This window comes from Camelus bactrianus, chromosome 10, assembly GCF_048773025.1.
Source record: "Camelus bactrianus isolate YW-2024 breed Bactrian camel chromosome 10, ASM4877302v1, whole genome shotgun sequence".
Classification (NCBI taxonomy): Eukaryota; Metazoa; Chordata; class Mammalia; order Artiodactyla; family Camelidae; genus Camelus; species Camelus bactrianus.
The window spans coordinates 24320814-24339919 of NC_133548.1; the positions used below are offsets into that span (position 1 = coordinate 24320814).

At 46.9% G+C, this 19106-nt stretch overlaps 1 protein-coding gene across 2 annotated transcripts; it reads left to right on the plus strand.

Moving 5' to 3' along the window:
- The first annotated feature begins 7561 nt into the window (after window positions 1-7561).
- Window positions 7562-18071, plus strand: LMO2 (LIM domain only 2). Of its 2 annotated transcripts, none has more exons than XM_074372185.1 (4): window positions 7562-7850; window positions 7974-8199; window positions 12254-12469; window positions 17074-18071. In XM_074372185.1, exons 1-4 carry the CDS (start codon window positions 7844-7846, stop codon window positions 17291-17293), a joined length of 669 nt encoding a protein of 222 aa, XP_074228286.1. In that variant the 5' UTR covers window positions 7562-7843; the 3' UTR covers window positions 17294-18071. The 2 variants fall into 2 exon arrangements, with proteins under 2 accessions (XP_074228286.1, XP_074228287.1); XM_074372186.1 differs by having other exon boundaries at window positions 7564-7718.
- Window positions 18072-19106: the final 1035 nt, after the last annotated feature.

Sequence of the window (19106 nt, forward strand, 5' to 3'; positions counted from 1 at the left end):
TGTCAGCATGAATCTAGGAAGTGGGAAATGGATAGCATGGATGTGATATCTGAAGCCTTTAATTCAAAAGGAATTATTGAGTATTGAGTATCTCCAACTTTACATCAGTACCCTGGGAGCTAGTAAAAATGAGAATCATGGCCTCTCTTCTCTAAGAACGTAAGTCACTTATGAGGTGACAAGATGGTGCAAACACAAAATCATTGCACTGCAAGGCAGAGGCTAATGAGCCCCTAACCAGGTCCTCAAGCCAAGAGCTGTGAGGACTTGGGAATATGTTGAGTTCAGAGGACAGACAAACCTTCAGCACCAAGATGTGACGTGAGCTGGGTCCAGGTTGATGGACACATTTGGCGAGGCAGAGAGGACTGGGATGGATTTCGTAGTAACCGCAGTAACAGCTGCCATTTACTGAGCACTTACTACGTGCCCGGCTCTGTGTTCTGCCTGCTGCGTACATTATCTCAGTTACACCTCCTAACCCTATATTTATCATTGCCTCTATTTTATCATTGCAAGCACTGCAGCACAGAGATTTGCCTAAGATTAATTACCCAGATAGGAAGCTGTGAAGTGGAGACGAGAAACTAGGTTTATTTATCTCTATTCTTAACCATTCTACTATTGTAGCACCAAAGTTTTGAAGCACAGACAAAGCAGGCATTCCAGAAAGAAAGAACAGAATAAGACAGTGCACAGAAACGGGCGTGAGCAGGGGGTCTGAAATCAAGGAGGAGCAGCCTGGCTGGTGGGAAGCTTCAGGCTCTAAGCGTTTGGGATACGAAGCTGATTCAATGGTGCAGGCAGGATCACAGGGCGCCTTCGAGGGAAGTGTGAGGATCTTGGTCCTGACCTGCTAGAAGGACAGAATCATACATAGAGCTGTGGCTATAACCTTCCAGTTCACCTTTTTCCTCTATTAAATGAGAGCATCGAGCTCCTAAAAGGTGAAGCTACTTCCCCATGGTCAGAGGCAATAGGGAGCCAATGCAAATTCTTGAGCAGGGTGGTGACAGTGAAGAAAACAGTATTCCAGATGGGTCAGTTTGGCAGATTCATGATGGGCAGCTGAAGAGAAGCAGAGAAAACTGGCGAGAAGAAGCAAGCAGCTCTTTCCCTGTTTTTTTGCTGAAAGATACCTCCCTCAGCAATAGGTATTTCTAAGAGCATCATCACAAGGCTCCTTTCCGCTGAGGTTAGGAGCTTAGGAAGTCAAGCATCATTAGGAAGGTCAGAGTCTCCTTCTCCTGCCAGGCTCAGCGCCCTCGGCTAGACATGAGTGCCAGAAAACTCAGCTTCCCCAGAAGCAGCCTGGCCCCTCCTCCAACAGAAGGAGCGCAGTATCTCAGACCAGAAATCCCCGACTCTAAGGAGCCAGGGGCCAGGACAAGTTCCTGACACTATCCCTCTATATCACCTTCCCAAGCATGAAGCTGGGCCAGGTGTCTGTCGAATGCACCTCTCCCTTGGGGAATAACCAGTGCAGATGAGATAAGACAAGGGTCCCTCAGGCAAGGAGGCTGATCCCACCCTTCCTGGGCTAAGCCCTGTGGCAGAACGCTCTGTGCAGTCAAGAAAGGCCTGCCGTGGTTGACTATCCTCCTCTGAGGTTCTCTTTGCTTAATTAATTCTAATAATAGCTGCCGTTCATTGAGCACTGTGCTAAGCATTTGCCATGCATGATCTCATTTTATTCCTACAGCCCGGTGATGAAGATATAATTATCCCCATTTTACACGTGATGGAACTGAGGCTCAGAGCTGTCAAATGATTTGCCTAAAACCACATAGCTAAAAGAGCCAGGACTAAAACAGAAGCCTGTCTATCTCCAAAGCCTGTGCCTTTACCCATATAGTTGACTGCATTCTGCACATCGGTCCTCTGTAGCCACGTCTCCTTGGGGACACGGGGGCCCTGCAGTGGAGAAGCAAGCTTCAGAGAGGGACCTTGTGGCCTCCTGACACCACCTGTATCTGAGTGTTCCCAGCAGCAAGAAGCCTGATTGCTTTCCCAAACCAAACGCTTCAGTCTGAATCTGAACGGTATCTGGGCCCTTTTCTTCTCCCCAGAGTGATGCTCAAGGAAGACAAGGGATCTTCAAGTTCCTTCTCAGCTGTTGCTGAGAGAGCATAGTGCAGGCATGCTTTGGCCAAGGAGGGCAGGGCTGCCATTTGTACATTCATTCATTCACTCATTCAATAAACAGTTATTGAAGGCTTGCCATGTGCTAGGCACATCCTAAGTCCTGAAGACACAAAGGGGGAAAAAAATCAAAGAATTTCTATTCTCATGGAGTTTACATTCTAGCTGCAAAGAAAGGCCAAAGAAAAAAACTACAAATACAAATGTAGTAAAGTGGAAGTGGGGAGGGTATAGCTCAAGTGGTAGAGCACATGCTTAGCATACACAAGGTCCTGGGTTCAATCTCCAGTACCTCCTCCAAAATTAAATAAACCTAAATACCTCCCCCCACCAAAAATAAAACAATAGAAAGTAAAATAATTTTTTAAAAAGTGGAAGTAATGATGATACTAGGAAGAAAACTAAAGCAGGATAAGGGGATGGAGAATGATGAGACATGGGGTTTTAAAAGGCTCTTATGAGGATAAACATTTGAACCTAAGTGAAGTACGTGGGAGCCACAGAATGAGCTAGAGGAAGAGCATCTCAGGCAGAGGAAAGAGCAAGTGAAAAAGCCCTCCGATAGAAGTCAGCTTGGTTTGTCTTAAGGATAGAGAAAAGGTCAGTGAGGTTTGAGCAGAGACAGTAGGGAGCAGGGGAGTGATGGAAAAGTAGTAGGGGTCAGATAGTCAGATAGTATAAGGTTTTCTAGGCCACAGAAAGGAGCTTGGATTTCAAATGTTCTGTTCCAGGGCCCCAGGCAATGTGGGTGTCACTCACGTGGAGCTGCCTCTGAGGAGCTAAAGGGAGAAAATGGATCGAGTGAACAAAGAGTACCAGGACAGCTCAGTGAGTCAGCTCACCCAGCTCTGACTCCCCCTCGAACTTGGAACAGCAAATAATTTCAGGGTCCACTACCCAAGAGAAAAAGTAGGGGAGGATTTGATGATGGCAGAGGCAGAAGCAGGATCTGTTGACCCTCTGTCTCATTTGCCTTGTCCATCAAAGGGAGTCTGGATCACCAATGGGTGTTCAAAGATTTTAAAGCTGGAATCTCTGTGTATAAACAAAATCTTCCACAGAAGCTTACTATGTGCCAGTCTCCTTTCCAAGCACCTTATCTGCTTCATGTCCCAGAACCTTTACAACAGCTCCATGAGATAATCTGGATATGCCTACTTTACAGATGCAGAAGCTAAATTCCAGAGAGGTAGCGCAACATGTCCGAGGTCAGTAAGCGCTGGGCGGCTGCCGCTGGAGCAGGCACTTCAGAACCCCTCGTGCTCCAGGGAGCAGGCTGGGAAATCACATTTCTGAAGCTCCCTCCACGTGGACAGGCTGTGAGCTTCAGTCTGCTAAGACCTCGCTGTGGAATTGTGACATTTAGGGGCAGTTACTTTAGCACTTGATTTTGCCTCTTGTCTTAGTTGTAAAAGATGATTTAGAAGTGGTTGGAAGAAGGATAAAATCAGGGATGCGGCTGAAGCAGGCAATGTGGTAGGGAAGCAATGGAGCAGCCTACTCAGGTCCTAAATGGACACAAGCCTGCATTTCTGGTTGAAAAAATGGAGGCTCCCCAAGCCTGAGGCCAGCTGGTCTCTTAGGCTCACTTCAGCTCTTTCTACAGCACCCCAGTCTCAGCTTCCTTTGGCAGATGTCCTGACTAGCTGGAAGATCGTTGCTTCCTTATACAGTGATGATGACTTCTAGAAGATGGGGCGGTAAAACAGGTATCGTTTCTGAGCATTTACTATGCACCATCACTGTATGAAGCATTTTTACACACGTTATTTTATTGAATCCTCTTAAAAATCTTGTGACGTGAGCAGGCATCCCAGTGGCCTCACCCTAGTCCTGGCCCTGCCAAGCGTTACTATCACCTCCATTTGACAGATACAGAAACTGAGATTCAGAGAAGTTAGGTAACTTCCCCCAAATCACACAGCTAGTAAATAGCTGAGCTGTCTTCTGACACCTATGCTCATTCTCCTAAACTCAGTTGATATAGATTTCTCTTTTTTAGATTTTTTGGGGCCTTTTCACTATATAGGACACCCGATTTATTTATCACTAATAAGTCCAACATCCTGAAAACAACCATTAACATGCCCTGAAATGTTCTGAAATGGTTTAGGAGCCAGATGCCTGAGACAACTGAGTAGTTTAAAGAATTCTGCATGGGAACTGAAGCCATATTAAGACAAATCTTTATTTTTGTTTCCATATGTGAATGTCACAACTAACAGGCATACGATGCAACTTGGCTTTTAATGGTTGGGAAATAAGAAAAGAGGTAAATTGTCATTCTTGGCATGTTCCCAATGACATTTGCATTTTCCTTTCTATTAGAAGCCCATTTTAGCAAAAAATGGAGCCTTAGTCACTTGAAACTGCTCTTCCCCAGAAAACAATTGTAGATGTAATACACAAAAAGAATAGAAAAATGCCAACAGGAAGAAAGTAATCCACCTAGGGTCGGATTCGTCATGCGAACTGATTCAGTCTTCCTCTGACATTCACACTCAGGAAAGAAAACTGGAAATTTTCTAAATTTTAAGGTATTTAAGATTTGCAAGGAGTCGGGGGAGGGTAAAAGGAATTAAACTGCAATCCCACTGGTTTAGGATCGAGTACAGATTCCCCCAGCTCTCAAGAACCATTTTACATGTTCGAATTGCCTCGCAGTTACTGAGTCCCTCTTCTGCATCAGGCATAAGGTTGCTATGGAAGGATACAATAAGGTCATGATTGCTTTAAAATTATTCATAATAAAAACACATTTAGAGATTTGATTCTAAATGTTAAACTTAAATTTGAGCAATTTAATTGCCCGTTGAATAGAAATGAAATCCCACTGGTAGGCAGTTATTTCTTACAACCACTTTGTGTGAAATTGAAATCTTAAGATACCATTTCAAATATTCACTTTCTCTAAGGAAGCTCTCCCCAAAGAGTTGTGAAAGATAAGAAACTGACCCAAAGTCATCGATAGTAATTGTTCTTTCTTTACACACTCTGGTCAAAACAGAAGCATATTATTAAAAGGAAACCTCAAGCCCAAAAGTTAGCCATTCAGAGGTTACTTCCCAGAACCCAAGGATATATTTAATTTAACAGCTATCTTGAGCCCCATGCAAAATTATATAGCAAGGGAAGTAGCAACTTAATCAGATTTAATAAAAGCAAGCAGATGCAAATGTATCATCTAGTCACCAAGATAGTGAACATTAAAGTGGAAAATACATATACGTTTTGTTTAGGAGCAATAGGCGGTGAGGTGAAGGGACCCCCTTTGTTTGCTTTATAAAAACGGGATTTTTTTTAAAATTTTGGTCAGAAATTCTTATTTTTAACCCCCATTTCACCTTTAAATTTAATTTTAAACTCTTTTTCAACTCTTCCAATGATATTTTGCCATAACATAGCAGCCACCATTTATGAGCACTTAATATACACCAACGCTTTCCATGCATGTAATCTCATTCTGTTATTACCCCCAGCACATTACAAGTCCATGGGCCACACTGCATGCATTCACTCATTTAATATTCACAATAACCAATGCAATAGGTTCTGGCACCCCTCTTTGACAGATGAGGATACTGGGAGTTTAAATTCCTGCTGTTTGTCCAGGTTCACACAGGTGGGAAATGGTGGGTTAGAATGCAGGCAGTCTGACTCCAGAGGCACTACACAATTCTCTCTCTGCAGATTAAGGAAATTTCCTACACAGGCCACACTAGCTGATAAGTAAGAGCCTACATCTAACCCAGGGAGTCTGATTCTCAAGTCCTGGCATTTAAACAACACATTGACTGGTTCTAAGTAAACTGCTGATCACAACCTATAAGTGCATTTTCATTCCTGATTGTAGAGTAGTAGGTTGTACATATATATCACATAATTTAGGCTGGCCTAAAAATTCTAGTTTTCTCTTTTAAAATTAAAAACAAGGGTCTGAGCAGGAGAAGGTCTTTTTAGAGACTGAAGGCCTTGAGTTGGACCCAAAGCTGCTCATAAGGCTTCCTTTCACACACACTCACACACACACACACACACACACACACACACACACTTAGAGGAGGGGAGGATATTAGGAGAGATTTTAATTATACTCATTAGGGACTCGAGCTTTGGACATGGAGGTAAGAAAAGGACAATAGCATGCAGACTATAGTAAATTCTGGTTATACTTGTGAAAAGTTAGTGAGGATCAGCTCTGAACCAGGAAAATGAAGTGTACAAGGATGCACATCTGATTTCAACCACCAACTTTCACATGAATTCATGCAGGCCCTTCAGTGCCATCTTTAAAATGGGAATAAAATGTCCATGACTATGATCCAGATTGTTCATATAAATTATGGATTCTGAAAGCACTTGGTAGTTTCTTCTTTACAAGACTTGTGACTAATGTCATGCACAAGGAGGCCTTCAGTAATCATTTCTGAATGCAATTATTTTTCAAGGAACTTCTGATGAGGCCCAAGGGACCTAAAGTTTTGCTCTACAAAAGGGCAGGCTATTAGCCTCCTCCTCTTTCCTTCTGCATTCTCTCACTTCCCAGAATCTGCCCTTGGGGTTGGAGGGGAAACTTGAACTCAAAAATCAAGTGTGGCTTCTCTCTCTTTCCCTGACCCAGGGCAAAAGAACCTCCCGAGTATTGCTCTCCATCATTGGAGAGGCACTTTTTTCTCTGCAGAGTACTATTGTCACCTTACAGAGGCCAGTTTAATCGCAGGAGTCCGATTTTTGAAAGATGCTGAGGGAGGGATTTCTGCCGCCAGCAGATGGAGTGGAGAATCAGACCAGCGTGGTCCCTCCCAACCACCCTCCCCCCGGGATTAGCTGCCCCTGGCACTGCTCAGGCGTACCCAGCCCGTGCGGTCCCTGCTCGCACATCTCCTGTCGCTTCTCTGGAGCGCAGACGCAGTCACAAACCCGCAGCCAGCAGAGCCGCGCAGTCCCGGGCATCTGCGCGCACGGTGTCCGCGGACCTGGGATCTCGAACCCCGGAACAGGCGCGAAAGCCACTCGGAACGCGTGCATCTCAGTATGTGTTTATTTCACATTTTTGTCTCTTCTTTTTTCCTTGAGCGGCCCGCTGCTTAGTTTCAACCTTAATTTACCAAAAGGGAAACGCCACAGAGGGGAAACCCTAAAGAATGATTTAGAGGCAACCCAGCCACCTCTCCAAAGAGAGGTGTTCACTGAGCGACTCTCCCTATCCCCGACGCTGGTCCCTTTAAGAAGCCAACTCATTCCTTCTGCTGCTGCTGCTGCTGCTGCTGCTGCTGCTGCTGCTGCTGCTGTTTGTACCGCTAATCCCAGGAGCCCCGTTAAAAAAGAAAAAAAAGGAAGAAAAAAAGGGGGAGGACTGGGCAGCTGTCTCTTTAAATGTGATTTCCTTCTATTGTATTTGAATCGTGATCAGGAAAAAGGAAATGAAACCAGAGACAGAGGGAAGCTGAGCGAGAATAGACCTTCCCGAGAGAGGAGGGAGCCCGGGGAGAGAGGCGCGGTCCCCTCCCCGCCCCCAGGCTGCCACCCCCTCCCTGCCCTCGGCGGCGAGCTGCGCGCCGCGACCCGGGCCGAAGGTGCGAGGGGCTCGGGGCGGCCGGGCGGGCGCGCACGATCCTCGCGGGCGGTGCGGAGCCAGCGACAGCGCGCGAGCCGATCCGGACCGGACGGCAGCGGCGGCGGTGGCGGCGGTGGGACCAGGATGGAAGGTTAAGTCCTGAGCAGCAGCAGCAGCTGCAGCCGCCCGGGGCCAGGCTGCGCGCCCCGGTCCCCGCCTCGGCCGCGGCGCGCCGGCAGCCCGGTGATTCGCTCTCTCTCTTTGGCGTTTGAAGGGAGCGCGGTGACTGTCCTTGAGCGCGGAGGGGCGAGCTCGCCGCCAGAGCGCCGGAGCAAGAGGAGGCGCAGGAGCGGCGGCGGCGGCGCCCGAGCACCCGAGGGGGTCCGAGCCCCGGCAGCTAGCCAACCCCGCGCCACAAAGGGAGCGCCCCCGCCGCCTGGCACGCCACCTCCCTCCCCAATGTCCTCGGCCATCGAGAGGAAGAGCCTGGACCCGTCTGAGTAAGTGTGGCTCCCCTTCCCCCGCCACCCACGATATCCATGGCCTCGCGCCCGGGGGCAGCAGGGTGGTGCGGATAGCTGGCGAGTAGGCTCAAGGTGAGCGCCCGCAACGTGCCCTTGGCTCCCTCTGCCTTCCGCGGGGCTCCCCTGTTCTCTCGGGTGACTCCGGAGCACCGGGAGTGGGGCTGGGTGGCGGGCGGCAGGGAGAGGAGGTCGGCCCAGCGCTTCTGCGGGCCCCTCCCGCAACCTGGGACGCTCCCCAAAGCCATCGCCGGCCAGAAAGTTTACACAGGAGCAGGCACAGGGGAAACTCGGAGGCGCGCAGGTGCAGTCTCGAGAGCATTAGAGGCTCGACTCTGCTCCCTTCTCCCCTCTCATTCCTTCCCGGTCCCCCTTTTTCTTTGTCCACGTGGTCCTGGAAAGGGGGACATTCCAAGTGGAGGCCTCCCGAGTCCCCGATGGTCCCTTCCCGGACCGCAGGTGGGGCCGCTGCCTGCAGCGCCAGGGACAGGCGCGAGAGGGGAGTGCGAGCGTTCACCTCAGAGCTCACGCAGGCCTCCAGAGGCTTTAGAGTAGCTAAGTACGGAGTTAATCTCGATACACGTACCCTCCTCGCCTCTCGGGGTCCACCGATGGGGATCTTTGAACCTAGAAAGTTAGTGCACCATTTTGTGTGTAGGTGAATTTTTCTGGTGAGCAGAGTTTCACGACTTTTATCACAGTCTCAAAGGGTTTAGGGTCAGGGAACCAGAGCGCTAATGAACTGCATTTGTTTTCTGAGCCTCTTACTGGTTTGAAATATCCCCTTCCCAGCATATACCTTCAACCCGTTCCTTAGTGTTAACATTGGGGAGAAAGGGTTGTTTAAGATATCATTTTCGCTGTCAGTGCAAATGCCCTTTTAAGATTCATTAGCTGTCTGGTTTTGAGAATTTTTATTCCTTTGAAGTCCCCAACTAATCCTTTGAAGGGATTTGTTACACAGACCAAAGGAGCTGGTTAATGATTTGTCCATTTGTGCTTTTAAGAGGCATTTATTTTGTTTTGTTTTCTTTTCTTTTCTTGCTTTGAAAGAATTGTGCTTTCCTGATTGAAGTAGCCCCTCCTCCCAATTTCAGTCTCCTATGGTGTTTATATACCTGGGTTTTACCCTCAGTTACCAGCATAAAAGCTCAGCATGTTCTCATAAAACACAGGAAGTACCATGATCCAGTGAGAATATAAACATCACTATTCAATCTTGAAGGTTCAGAGCCAGTTCTATAAGGAGCTAGGTTGGGTCTATCAAAAAGCCCAGTTTCCTTAAATTCGCAGGAGAAAAATAACATTCCTTTTTAAAAGTAAATATCTACAAAAACACTGGGTTTAAAGGGGGGTGGTTTGCTCTTTTATTTTATTTTTTTACAAACCTAGAATTACAACTTAGCCCTGAGTTTTTAGAGCCTAGGCAAGACCATAGTGCTATAATAAAAGAGTGAATTGGATGAATTACCTTTGAAAGGTGCCTAATGTCTTTTCAGTCAGCAGAACTTAGTCACTAATCTTTTTATTAGAAGATAAATCTGGAGGTTTCAGTTCCCTGGAGGAAGTTTGCTCTTTTCAAAGTTTGTGCTTTTTCACAGAGATAAGAAAATTGAAACATCTTAACCTCGTAACACAGCAGACACTACTGAAGGATGCTCGTCTGCTCCATCCTTTGCTTTACTATTTGCCCATTGAAGACAGGCTTTCATAAGAGATGGACCAGCTAGCTGAGAAATTACTGCAGCACATCCCCCCCTCCCCTATCTCTCTTGGAAATTGTTGAGAAATTATCCCAGAAATCCAGGCTGAAGTATATTCAGGTGTAATATTCAGATGGGCTCTAGGAGAATATAAAATATTCATTTGAGGGTGAATCCTACTCAGTTATTGGCTTGGAATATCCACCAAAGATAATGTGATATTATCATTAATTATAGAAAGATAGATAGAGCCAATATCTTATCCTGTCCTTTCCTATCTCATGTCAGGCCATCACAATAGCTCTTTCGCTTAACATTTCTACTGAGGACCACTATCCTACCAGATGCTCTATTGTGGGTTTACTTGGGTCAGTACAACTGGGGTCAGTCTGATCAGCATCTCCAAATTACACAGAGTAGCTTGCCTAGGTATATGCATGTGGAATAGTTAGACAGAAAGGCAGCCAGAATTCATGAACACGGTGATTTCCTCTACTGTGCAATCAGTGGCCCCTGCCGCCTCCCTGAGTAACAAGAGCAGTTCATTTTAATTCCAGGCAGTTTTGCACCAGCTAAGTGCAAATTCTCTCCTTTCACAGTTGGTTGGCAGGATCAGCATTAGGGCATTCAGCGGTGTTGAGGCTCCACGAGTGTTTTTGAAAGCCTTAGAGTCAGACCACGGGCTGTGGAAAGGGAAGAGACGCAATTCTGAGCTGACACACAGGAAAATGTTGGGTGTGCTGTTTTTCAGGAGGGAGAACGGCAGTCCTTACGTATAACCCGTGGAAACAAAGCAAAGCAAGTCAGGCTTCAGTGAATTCTTAAAAACTTGAATTTTTAGGAGAAAACTTGTTTGAATTTCACATTTCCTTGTTCTAAAAGGAGATCATCACACAAAACACACATGTTCTACAAAGTGTTGGCTCAGTTTCAGTATTCTGAAATACTCCCAGGGAGGTGTGCACTTTACAGACAGAGTCGCCTGGGGCTGTCACAGTGTGTTATCAACAGTGATTCCCTGAGCCTCACCATCCCAAGTGTAAATGGTTGTGGTCACAGGCCAATCAGGACACAAGGTCACTTGGTAAGTTAGTGTCAGCTGGAAATGGGAGACGCAGATTGATAGCCTCCAGGTACTGAGGGGGAAACTCTCTTTGGGAATTTCACAGTTGGAAGCAGGTCCATTTTTCAAAACGTAATAGATTTTTGAAAAATAGATTTGTGTTTGAGTAAGTTTCGAAAGAGTACTTGTTAATTGATCAACAGGTATTCGGTTTTTCCTGTGTCCCACTTGGCGCAAGAATCATTTCTTCCACTCCCTTTATTTTCTTTTGGCAAATAAAGTTATTTCTTTTAAAATGAGAAACAAAAGTATTCAGATTCCGATTAAGCAAAGTGAACTAGAGATGCTATGTGACTTCGTAATGAAAGAACACAGATCTCAGGCTCACTGTTAACAATTGCCTGAGTAAAGATTTGAATCCTTTTAACTATCTTCCACTCTATCAGAAACAATCACTGCCCCCTCCTCATTTTCTTTCCTAAATCATCTTCATCTGAATCAGTTTAGCTGTTGTAAAAATGTTCACGTGCAGAAGGGTCTAGTTGATGTCCTTTGTAGGGTTAACAATGGCCTTAATTAACACCTGGGATTTTCCAAGGGTTCATTCAGTAAGAAGGACGGGATGCAGAATTTCTGTTAAAAAGTAGTAATAATGAGAATTCCTATTATATCCTGATGGAATTTTTATCTTGCAAAGGGAAAGCAGCCTACAATAATTAGGGGTCCCTTTTCTTCTTTCTTCCTCACCTCTTCTTTCGTGCAGTTGGTGGGCCTTGAGGCAGAATGGCACACAGATTCAAAAGGGAGTTTGCAGATTTTTAGCCATCTAGGTAATCCCTGCAGCAAGCAACTTTTTTAGTCCCAGATGTCTCCTCTGGGGTTGGGCGGTGCCCTTGGGTCCTGGGGATGTGAGGAGGAAAAAAGGGAAGTGTGGAGACAGAGTAGGAGGAAGAATGGGATAAAGAAGGAGGGAGACAGAGGTGCTGAGAATGCGGCTGGACTGTGTGTGGGGCTGGGGTACCAGCTACAGTCGCCTTGAGTGCCTCTTGGCGCCCTGCACTTGCTTCTTACGGGGCCTAGAATGTAAGGTCCTACCAAGGCTGGCCGGGCCTCTCTGCAGTCTGGCCTAGGTGGATGTCCTCTCCTTTCTCCTTATGTCACCAACAGGCAATTGAGTGACGTTCCCTGTTGGGCCCAGGGTGATCCCTGACCCCCACGCTCGTCTCCCTGGGATGACATTGTCCCTAATGCTTGGCCTTCTTCCCAGGGAGCCAGTGGATGAGGTGCTGCAGATCCCCCCATCCCTGCTGACATGCGGAGGCTGCCAGCAGAACATCGGGGACCGCTACTTCCTGAAGGCCATCGACCAGTACTGGCATGAGGACTGCCTGAGCTGTGACCTCTGCGGGTGCCGGCTGGGCGAGGTGGGCCGGCGCCTCTACTACAAGTTGGGCCGGAAGCTCTGCCGGAGAGACTATCTCAGGTACCCACCCCTGGCCCCCACCCCGGAGCCCCGGGCAGGGCCTGTCTCCCCCAGCTCCTGCCGCAGCCCACCTGAGCGAGGTCCGGCAGAGGCTGGGTCTCAGCCGCCCCACTCAGAGAAGCAGGTGGCCTTTCTTCTTCTTCGAGAAGCATGGTCTCGGGGATACATCCCTATGGGGTAAAATTCTGATATGTTAAAGGCGAGGGAATGATAAACACAAAATCAGAACAGCGGTTCCCTCTGGGGGGCAGACAGGGGGAGAGGGTCAGGCAGGAAGGCACAGGGAAAGCCAAAGGAACGGGGGCTTTGTAGTTTCTGAGTTTGAGGGTGGGTTCCTAGGAGCTCATTTCATGCTTCAAAACATACACATAGGATCTAAATATGCTTTTGTAAGGTTCCAATATTATGTGATGAGAAATTTTAAAATAGAAAGCATGTTCTTGCCAAGGCACAGCAGGCAGGCCCTGAAGTCAGCTATAGGTTTGGGCCCCAGGACCATGGCTTTCTAGCTCTGTAACCTTGGGCAAGTTATTTAAGCTTCCTTAGCCTCGATTTTTCTCATTTGTAAAATGGGGATAATAGTGATACCTACTTCCACGAAGGTGGTGAGGATTAGATGGGGTGATTGATACATGTAAAGGGCCTGGCCTAGTGCATGAGTGTCAAATAGGTGTTAGCTGTTCTTGCAAGTAACACTCGTGACATCCATCATTACACTCTTTAACTATCTAATGAACAAAGAGATGGAGGAATGGAAAGGCAAAATAGGAACTCTAGAACACCCACTGAGATGGGCACTGAGGCCATCTGGGATGCTCTGGGTCACACTCTTGGCTATGTGAATTTCCCTTTGCCCCGAATGTTCTAGCATTTCCAGTTTTATATTAGCTGCTGCAAAGGTAACTCTGTGCCCTCTGCTGTCAAATCTGCTCAGCTGTGTAACTGTCAGTTTTTCGCCATCTTCCTGGGGCAGCGGGTCTATGGAGCTTGCAGCCCTGATACATTAGGACCACCCAACCCAGCGAAGCTTGTTTAGACTCCAGTGCCCTTGGCTGCCAGGCCAGCTCTTCCTCCCAAACCTGCCCTCAGAGCATTTTACATTAAAAAAAAAAAAAGAAAGCAAGCAATTCCATGGTGAAGGAAGCTTATCTGTTTACCCAGAGACTGACAGAATAAGCCTTTTTTCCCCTCCTAAATTCCCTGATAAAATCCTCGCAAATTTGGTGGTTCAGAGAAAAGAAGTCAGGTTTCCAAGGATCATGATTTTAATTTTGGTCTATTTTTTATTAAGTTGCAAGAAAATAGAAGCAGGATAAATAGAGATTTTGCTCCCTACCAGTTTGCCAAGTCAGTGCAGAAAGCAGACGGGTAAATGATTCCCATTGGACCCCCTGACTACAGCCTGTCAAATCATTTGAATCTTATTAAATGAAGTACAGATAGAGTCAGGTCAAAAGAGCCCAGGCTGCTCCCTATCTCTGTGGTTTTATGTAACATTCAGGAATAAACCCCGCGCTGCCTGGGCTTGTTAATCTTTTGCATTTTTAAAAAGGAGAGGGAAAAAATAGTGTGGGAGAACCCAATGTTAATTAACTTGTGTCTTGGTGACACGAAATAATTCTTCTCCCTGCTACATTCCTAGGCAACATGTTAATTAACTCTGTGTTAGTGCAGGCGGTTCCAGCCATCCTTTCATATTTATGTTATTGTTATTAAAATGGGCAGGAGGAAGCTTAAGACATGACACCTCTTGACAGAGGAGAAAAACTGTTTCTTGCTGCAGGGATGGCCCTTTAGCCATGCACTTGTTTGCGTGCATTCTTAACATATCTGGCAGTGTCTTTGCAAAAGGCAAGTTGGAGGAGGGACTAAACGGGTCCTGTGATGGGGTTCAGTCCTTCTCCCAGCCACCCCCCTCACCTCTTCCCCAGTCCCAGGAGAACTTCTGATGATTTCCAATGTAATTTCCAATTACAGTCCTTTTCAGACACTTAGCCTCAGATATTATGAGACCTCCATGCAGAACCTAAAGAAACCCTGTGCTATTATATTGTTTCACTGGGAACCAAGCAGTAGCTGTTAATGCCAGTGCCCAGCCCAGATCCCCTTGGATCCCCACCCTTTTTTTTTTAACCAATTTTTATGAGGAGCACCCCCTTCCCGCTCCCTCCCAGTGTTTTACTTTCAACATCCAGCACCTGCATCTGTTATAACCAAAAGTTTGCCCACTCCACTCCCCAGATGCCCAGCGGACCTGGCCCAGTAATGACTGGCACTGCTGGAGACTGAAGTCCTGCAGTCTTGCCTGGAGCCAGGGCCACTTGGAGACGTGACTCATACTCCTGAGTCCCTGTGCAGTCAGGCTGAATCTCCCCTCCGAGGGACTCAGCCCAGAGATTGCAAATTTGCCTGCCTTCCACCCCTTTTGTCCGGCTTCCCTCGCCACCTTACCGGTTTCCCCTGATTACACATCCTCAATAAATCCTGGCTGCAGGGTCCACTTCAGGGGTATCCAGCCTAAGGCACCAATTCTTGGTACCAGGGGTGAATGCTCAAGTTTGATGTCAAGTCCTGGCTATTTTCACTATTAGGAAAGTCTCATCACACCAGAGCTGGAAGGGGCTGCCGAGGCCTTTCTGTTTCTGCTCTTTTGCTTTTCATCTGCAGACACAGAAGCCAGGGCAGGGGACATCATTGGCTTCGGGGCACCTGGCTAGTTAGAGGTGATGCTGGGACCTGAACTCGTCTCCCCAATGTTAGTCCTCCATCCTCTCCTTCGTTAGCTGCCTGATGTGTGTTGTAATTTACCCCTGACTTCCCTTTAATAAACGCTCTCCTTCCATAAGGGTCACACCCCCAGGCGGTTGGCTTTGAGTCGTTTATCCTCGCTCGGGCCCAAACTCAACTTACTGAATAGTCAGGAAACCAGAACTGTCTTTCCACTCCGTGACCTCCAAGGTGGCAGTTCCCTACAGCTCCACCATCTGCTGCCTCGGGATAAAATATTCTCCCCTAGTAATGAGTTTGCTCCCAGGTGGTGCCTTGAAAACACTCAGAGATCTTCAGATGAAAAGTGGGATGTGGAGGGAAATTAGCTGGCCAGGCTGTAGCCACGAGCTCTCTACCCACACACCACGTCTTCCTGATTCCATTCATTTTGCCCACATGTTTCAAAATTTGTCAACTGTCCTTACCTCCCCTACAACCCCCAGAGTGTACCAGCTGTTTCTTTGCTGTTCTGAAGTTAATAAGAACTTCCTGGGAGAACATGCATTCACCTGAAACTACCCTAAAGGTTTTACGTGGGAAGGACCTGCTGACATGTCATGTGATCAGGCACGTGCAAAAACGACTTCCTGCAGCAAGACTGCCACCATTGGGAATACCCCTGAGATGCGTTAAAATACAGCCAGCGTTGGCTTTGCCCTTGGCCACTGGTGCTTTGACACGCTGCAGTTGATCCTTCTAACAGCCAAATGAGGTGAACGCTCTGATCACTGCCATTGCACTAGCCCAGAGCAATCAGATGTCTCGCCAGGGTTGCTCAGGTACTCAGGGCTAGTCCTGGACTGAATCCGAGTCTTCTGATTCCAGTGCTTGTGCCATCCCACTCTTGCGGGCTGATTCTCAAACTTCAGCCTGCATCAGAATCACCTGGAAGTGCTCAGGAACACACAGACACACAGCTGGGCACCACCCTGAGTGTCTCAATCAGGGCAGCATGAGTGTGCATTCCTAGCAAGTTCTCAGGTGATGCAAATACAGCTGGTCCAGGACCACACTCCGGAAACCACCGCCCTAGGCTCTGCCCTGTTGCATCTCTCACTCTGACATTGAATGTTGCTTGAAATCAATGACCAATCAACTGAGACTTAGTTCTGACATTTCAATGTCAGAAGAGGAGTTTCTCCAGAGCCTCATGCCATCTGGGCAGCGAGGATCTTGAATTCAGTCCTTCTGTTCTGTGTGGCGAGATGCTGTTTGTCCTCCAGATCTCTGCGGCATGATTAACCACACCACATGTTTTCTGTTGAACTCCCTCTGTCTCCCAGTGAACAACCATGTGGAGATGGCCTTTGTAGCTTTGGAGGAGTTTCAAAACCAACCCTCCCCCTGGGTGGAACTAGTGGCTGTTGATGTGATAGAATTTGGGGGCCTCAGAGAGATGCCCATTTCATTGCGTTCCTGGTCAGTTTCCTCTCAAAGGGGCCCCCAGGGGTTTACGCCTGCTCCTCCTCTTCTAAAATGAGAAGTTCCTCTGGGAGGAGGCACACCACACTTGCCTAATCCTCTTAAGTCACTTCAGCCAAGAGTCTTTTCCACAGAGGCGGGGCCAGGGCAGCCTGTAGGCATGGAATGTGGTTGCAGCAGGCAGGGAGAGAGCTCAGCAAAGGGATGTGAGTTATGCCAAACACAAATGCCACAGATACAGTTTCATCCCAGAGGACCCTCTTCCTTCTAAGAGCAACTACGCACGAGTCGGCCGTCTGTCTGGACCCAGCTCTTCCTTGCTTCCCGCCATCTTGGAAATCCATCCTCAAGCCCTGCCTTCCAGTGTTCTCTGCCACTATCTTCTTGGCTTTTCTCTCTTTTTTGTCCTCCAGGCTTTTTGGCCAGGACGGTCTCTGCGCTTCCTGCGACAAGCGGATCCGTGCCTATGAGATGACGATGCGGGTGAAGGACAAAGTGTACCACCTGGAGTGTTTCAAGTGTGCCGCCTGTCAGAAGCATTTCTGTGTGGGCGACAGATACCTCCTCGTCAACTCCGACATAGTGTGTGAACAGGACATCTACGAATGGACTAAGATCAACGGGATGATATAGGCTGGGGCCCAGCATCCCCGGGGAGGCATTTCACTGAAGTCACTGTCTCCGTGGGGTCTTCACTCTTAGGCATTTTGGGGGATTTGAGGGTGGGTTGAGGCATTTCTTAGGGGGTGTAGACCCTGATTGGGCACCAAGAAGTGAGACACAGCATCCAAGGGACAGAATGCAAGGGACAAAACTAAAGGTGACAAAATGACTGGCCTCTAGGGAGAACTTAAGGACAGTGCCCACAGCCTGTTGGTAATAACTGACATGACTAGTGAAGGACAGGAGTGTTGGGAGGCGCTGGGCCATCATGGTGGGACTTCCCGTCTACAGATGGGGACTTGTTCCGTCAAGACTCATTATGTCTTTGACCCTTGAAAACTAGAGACGTGCAATTGATTTCTTTTCTTCCTGGCTTTTATGACAACCCTGTTCCAATCACTGTCCTCCGCACAAGGGAAGGACAGAGAGAAGAGTGGCCATCCTTTCCTTCCTGGCCACCTTCCCAAGGCCTTAAGCTTTGGACCCAAGAGACACTGCATGGAGACAATATTTCAGTTGAGAATGAAAACTGCAACTTTTAACCAAACAATTATTTAAAGCAATGCTGATGAATCACTGTTTTTAGACACCTTAGTTTTGAGGTAAGGAGTTCCACAGATTGTTTCTATATAAATGTAAATCTAAAAAAAAAAGTTGTTCAACTATTTTATTATCTTAGATTATATCAAAGTATTTGTTGTGTGTAGTTAGAAAAAACTCTGCAGACAATAAAAATGACTGACTAAAATGCAGTGTGGTTTATTTGGTGATGACTTACAATTTGGGATGGCAGAAAAATGGCTTTTTATATTGCAAAGGAGAAGTAAATAAGCAATTTACTTTTAAGTCGAATAAAAATGCGCGTTTATGGCTAGGGTTTATATGAGGCAGGTACGTTTCTATATTACTAGCAATTAGTATGTAACAGGTCATCATGTAGCTCAGAGGGATGTGGAATAATTAGATTGTTATTGTAAAACATGCATTTCACTTCAGCACTGTACAGAGTGAACGGAATGCAGGATCATTGCCTTTGGGAAACCTGTAACCTAGAAAGGACACAAATACATAAAACAGGTTCCCTTTGGGAGAGAAGGTAATTACCGAGTTTGAAATGTGGCAAAGATGCTGAGCTTGACACTTCGATTTTCCAAGACGTGTGTCTCAGGGTATTTTATGACAAGTGGTTAAGAGAACTTTACTTTGAGGATTTAAAGCACGCACCCTCCTCTGTGCATTTGCCTCTCACGGCTTCTAGGTGGCCATGAACTGGCTCAGAGCGCCACCTGCTGCTCATCACCTCTCAGCTCGCTAGTTCAAGAATGGCCCAATGGAAGACAAAAGGAGATGTACATACTTCTCAACTGTTACATTAAAAAAATATTGGCAGAAGGAGGGTATAGCTCAGTGGTAGAGCATATGCTTAGCATGCACAAGGTCCTGGGTTCAATCCCCAGTACCGCCACTAAAAATAATAATAAGAAGAAATATTGGCAAGTACCAAAGAAGTCTGAGTGTGTGTAATTATCAAGATGTCAGAAACATGCGTCTAATGCTACAATTAATTGTGATATTCCTTTAAAAACCATCATCACTGAGGTTTGTTTGGTTATTTTCTTCTGGATGAGGAGAAATAATTGTGATGGCTCTCTTGGCCTGTAAACTACTAAGAGTGGTTGGGAAATTTGACTGCTTATGGTCACCTATTTAAAACAAATCTAATTATATTGCCTTTCAGCTCAGATGGTGGTAAGGGGCTGCCAGTGAGGGGATGTTTGTTCTA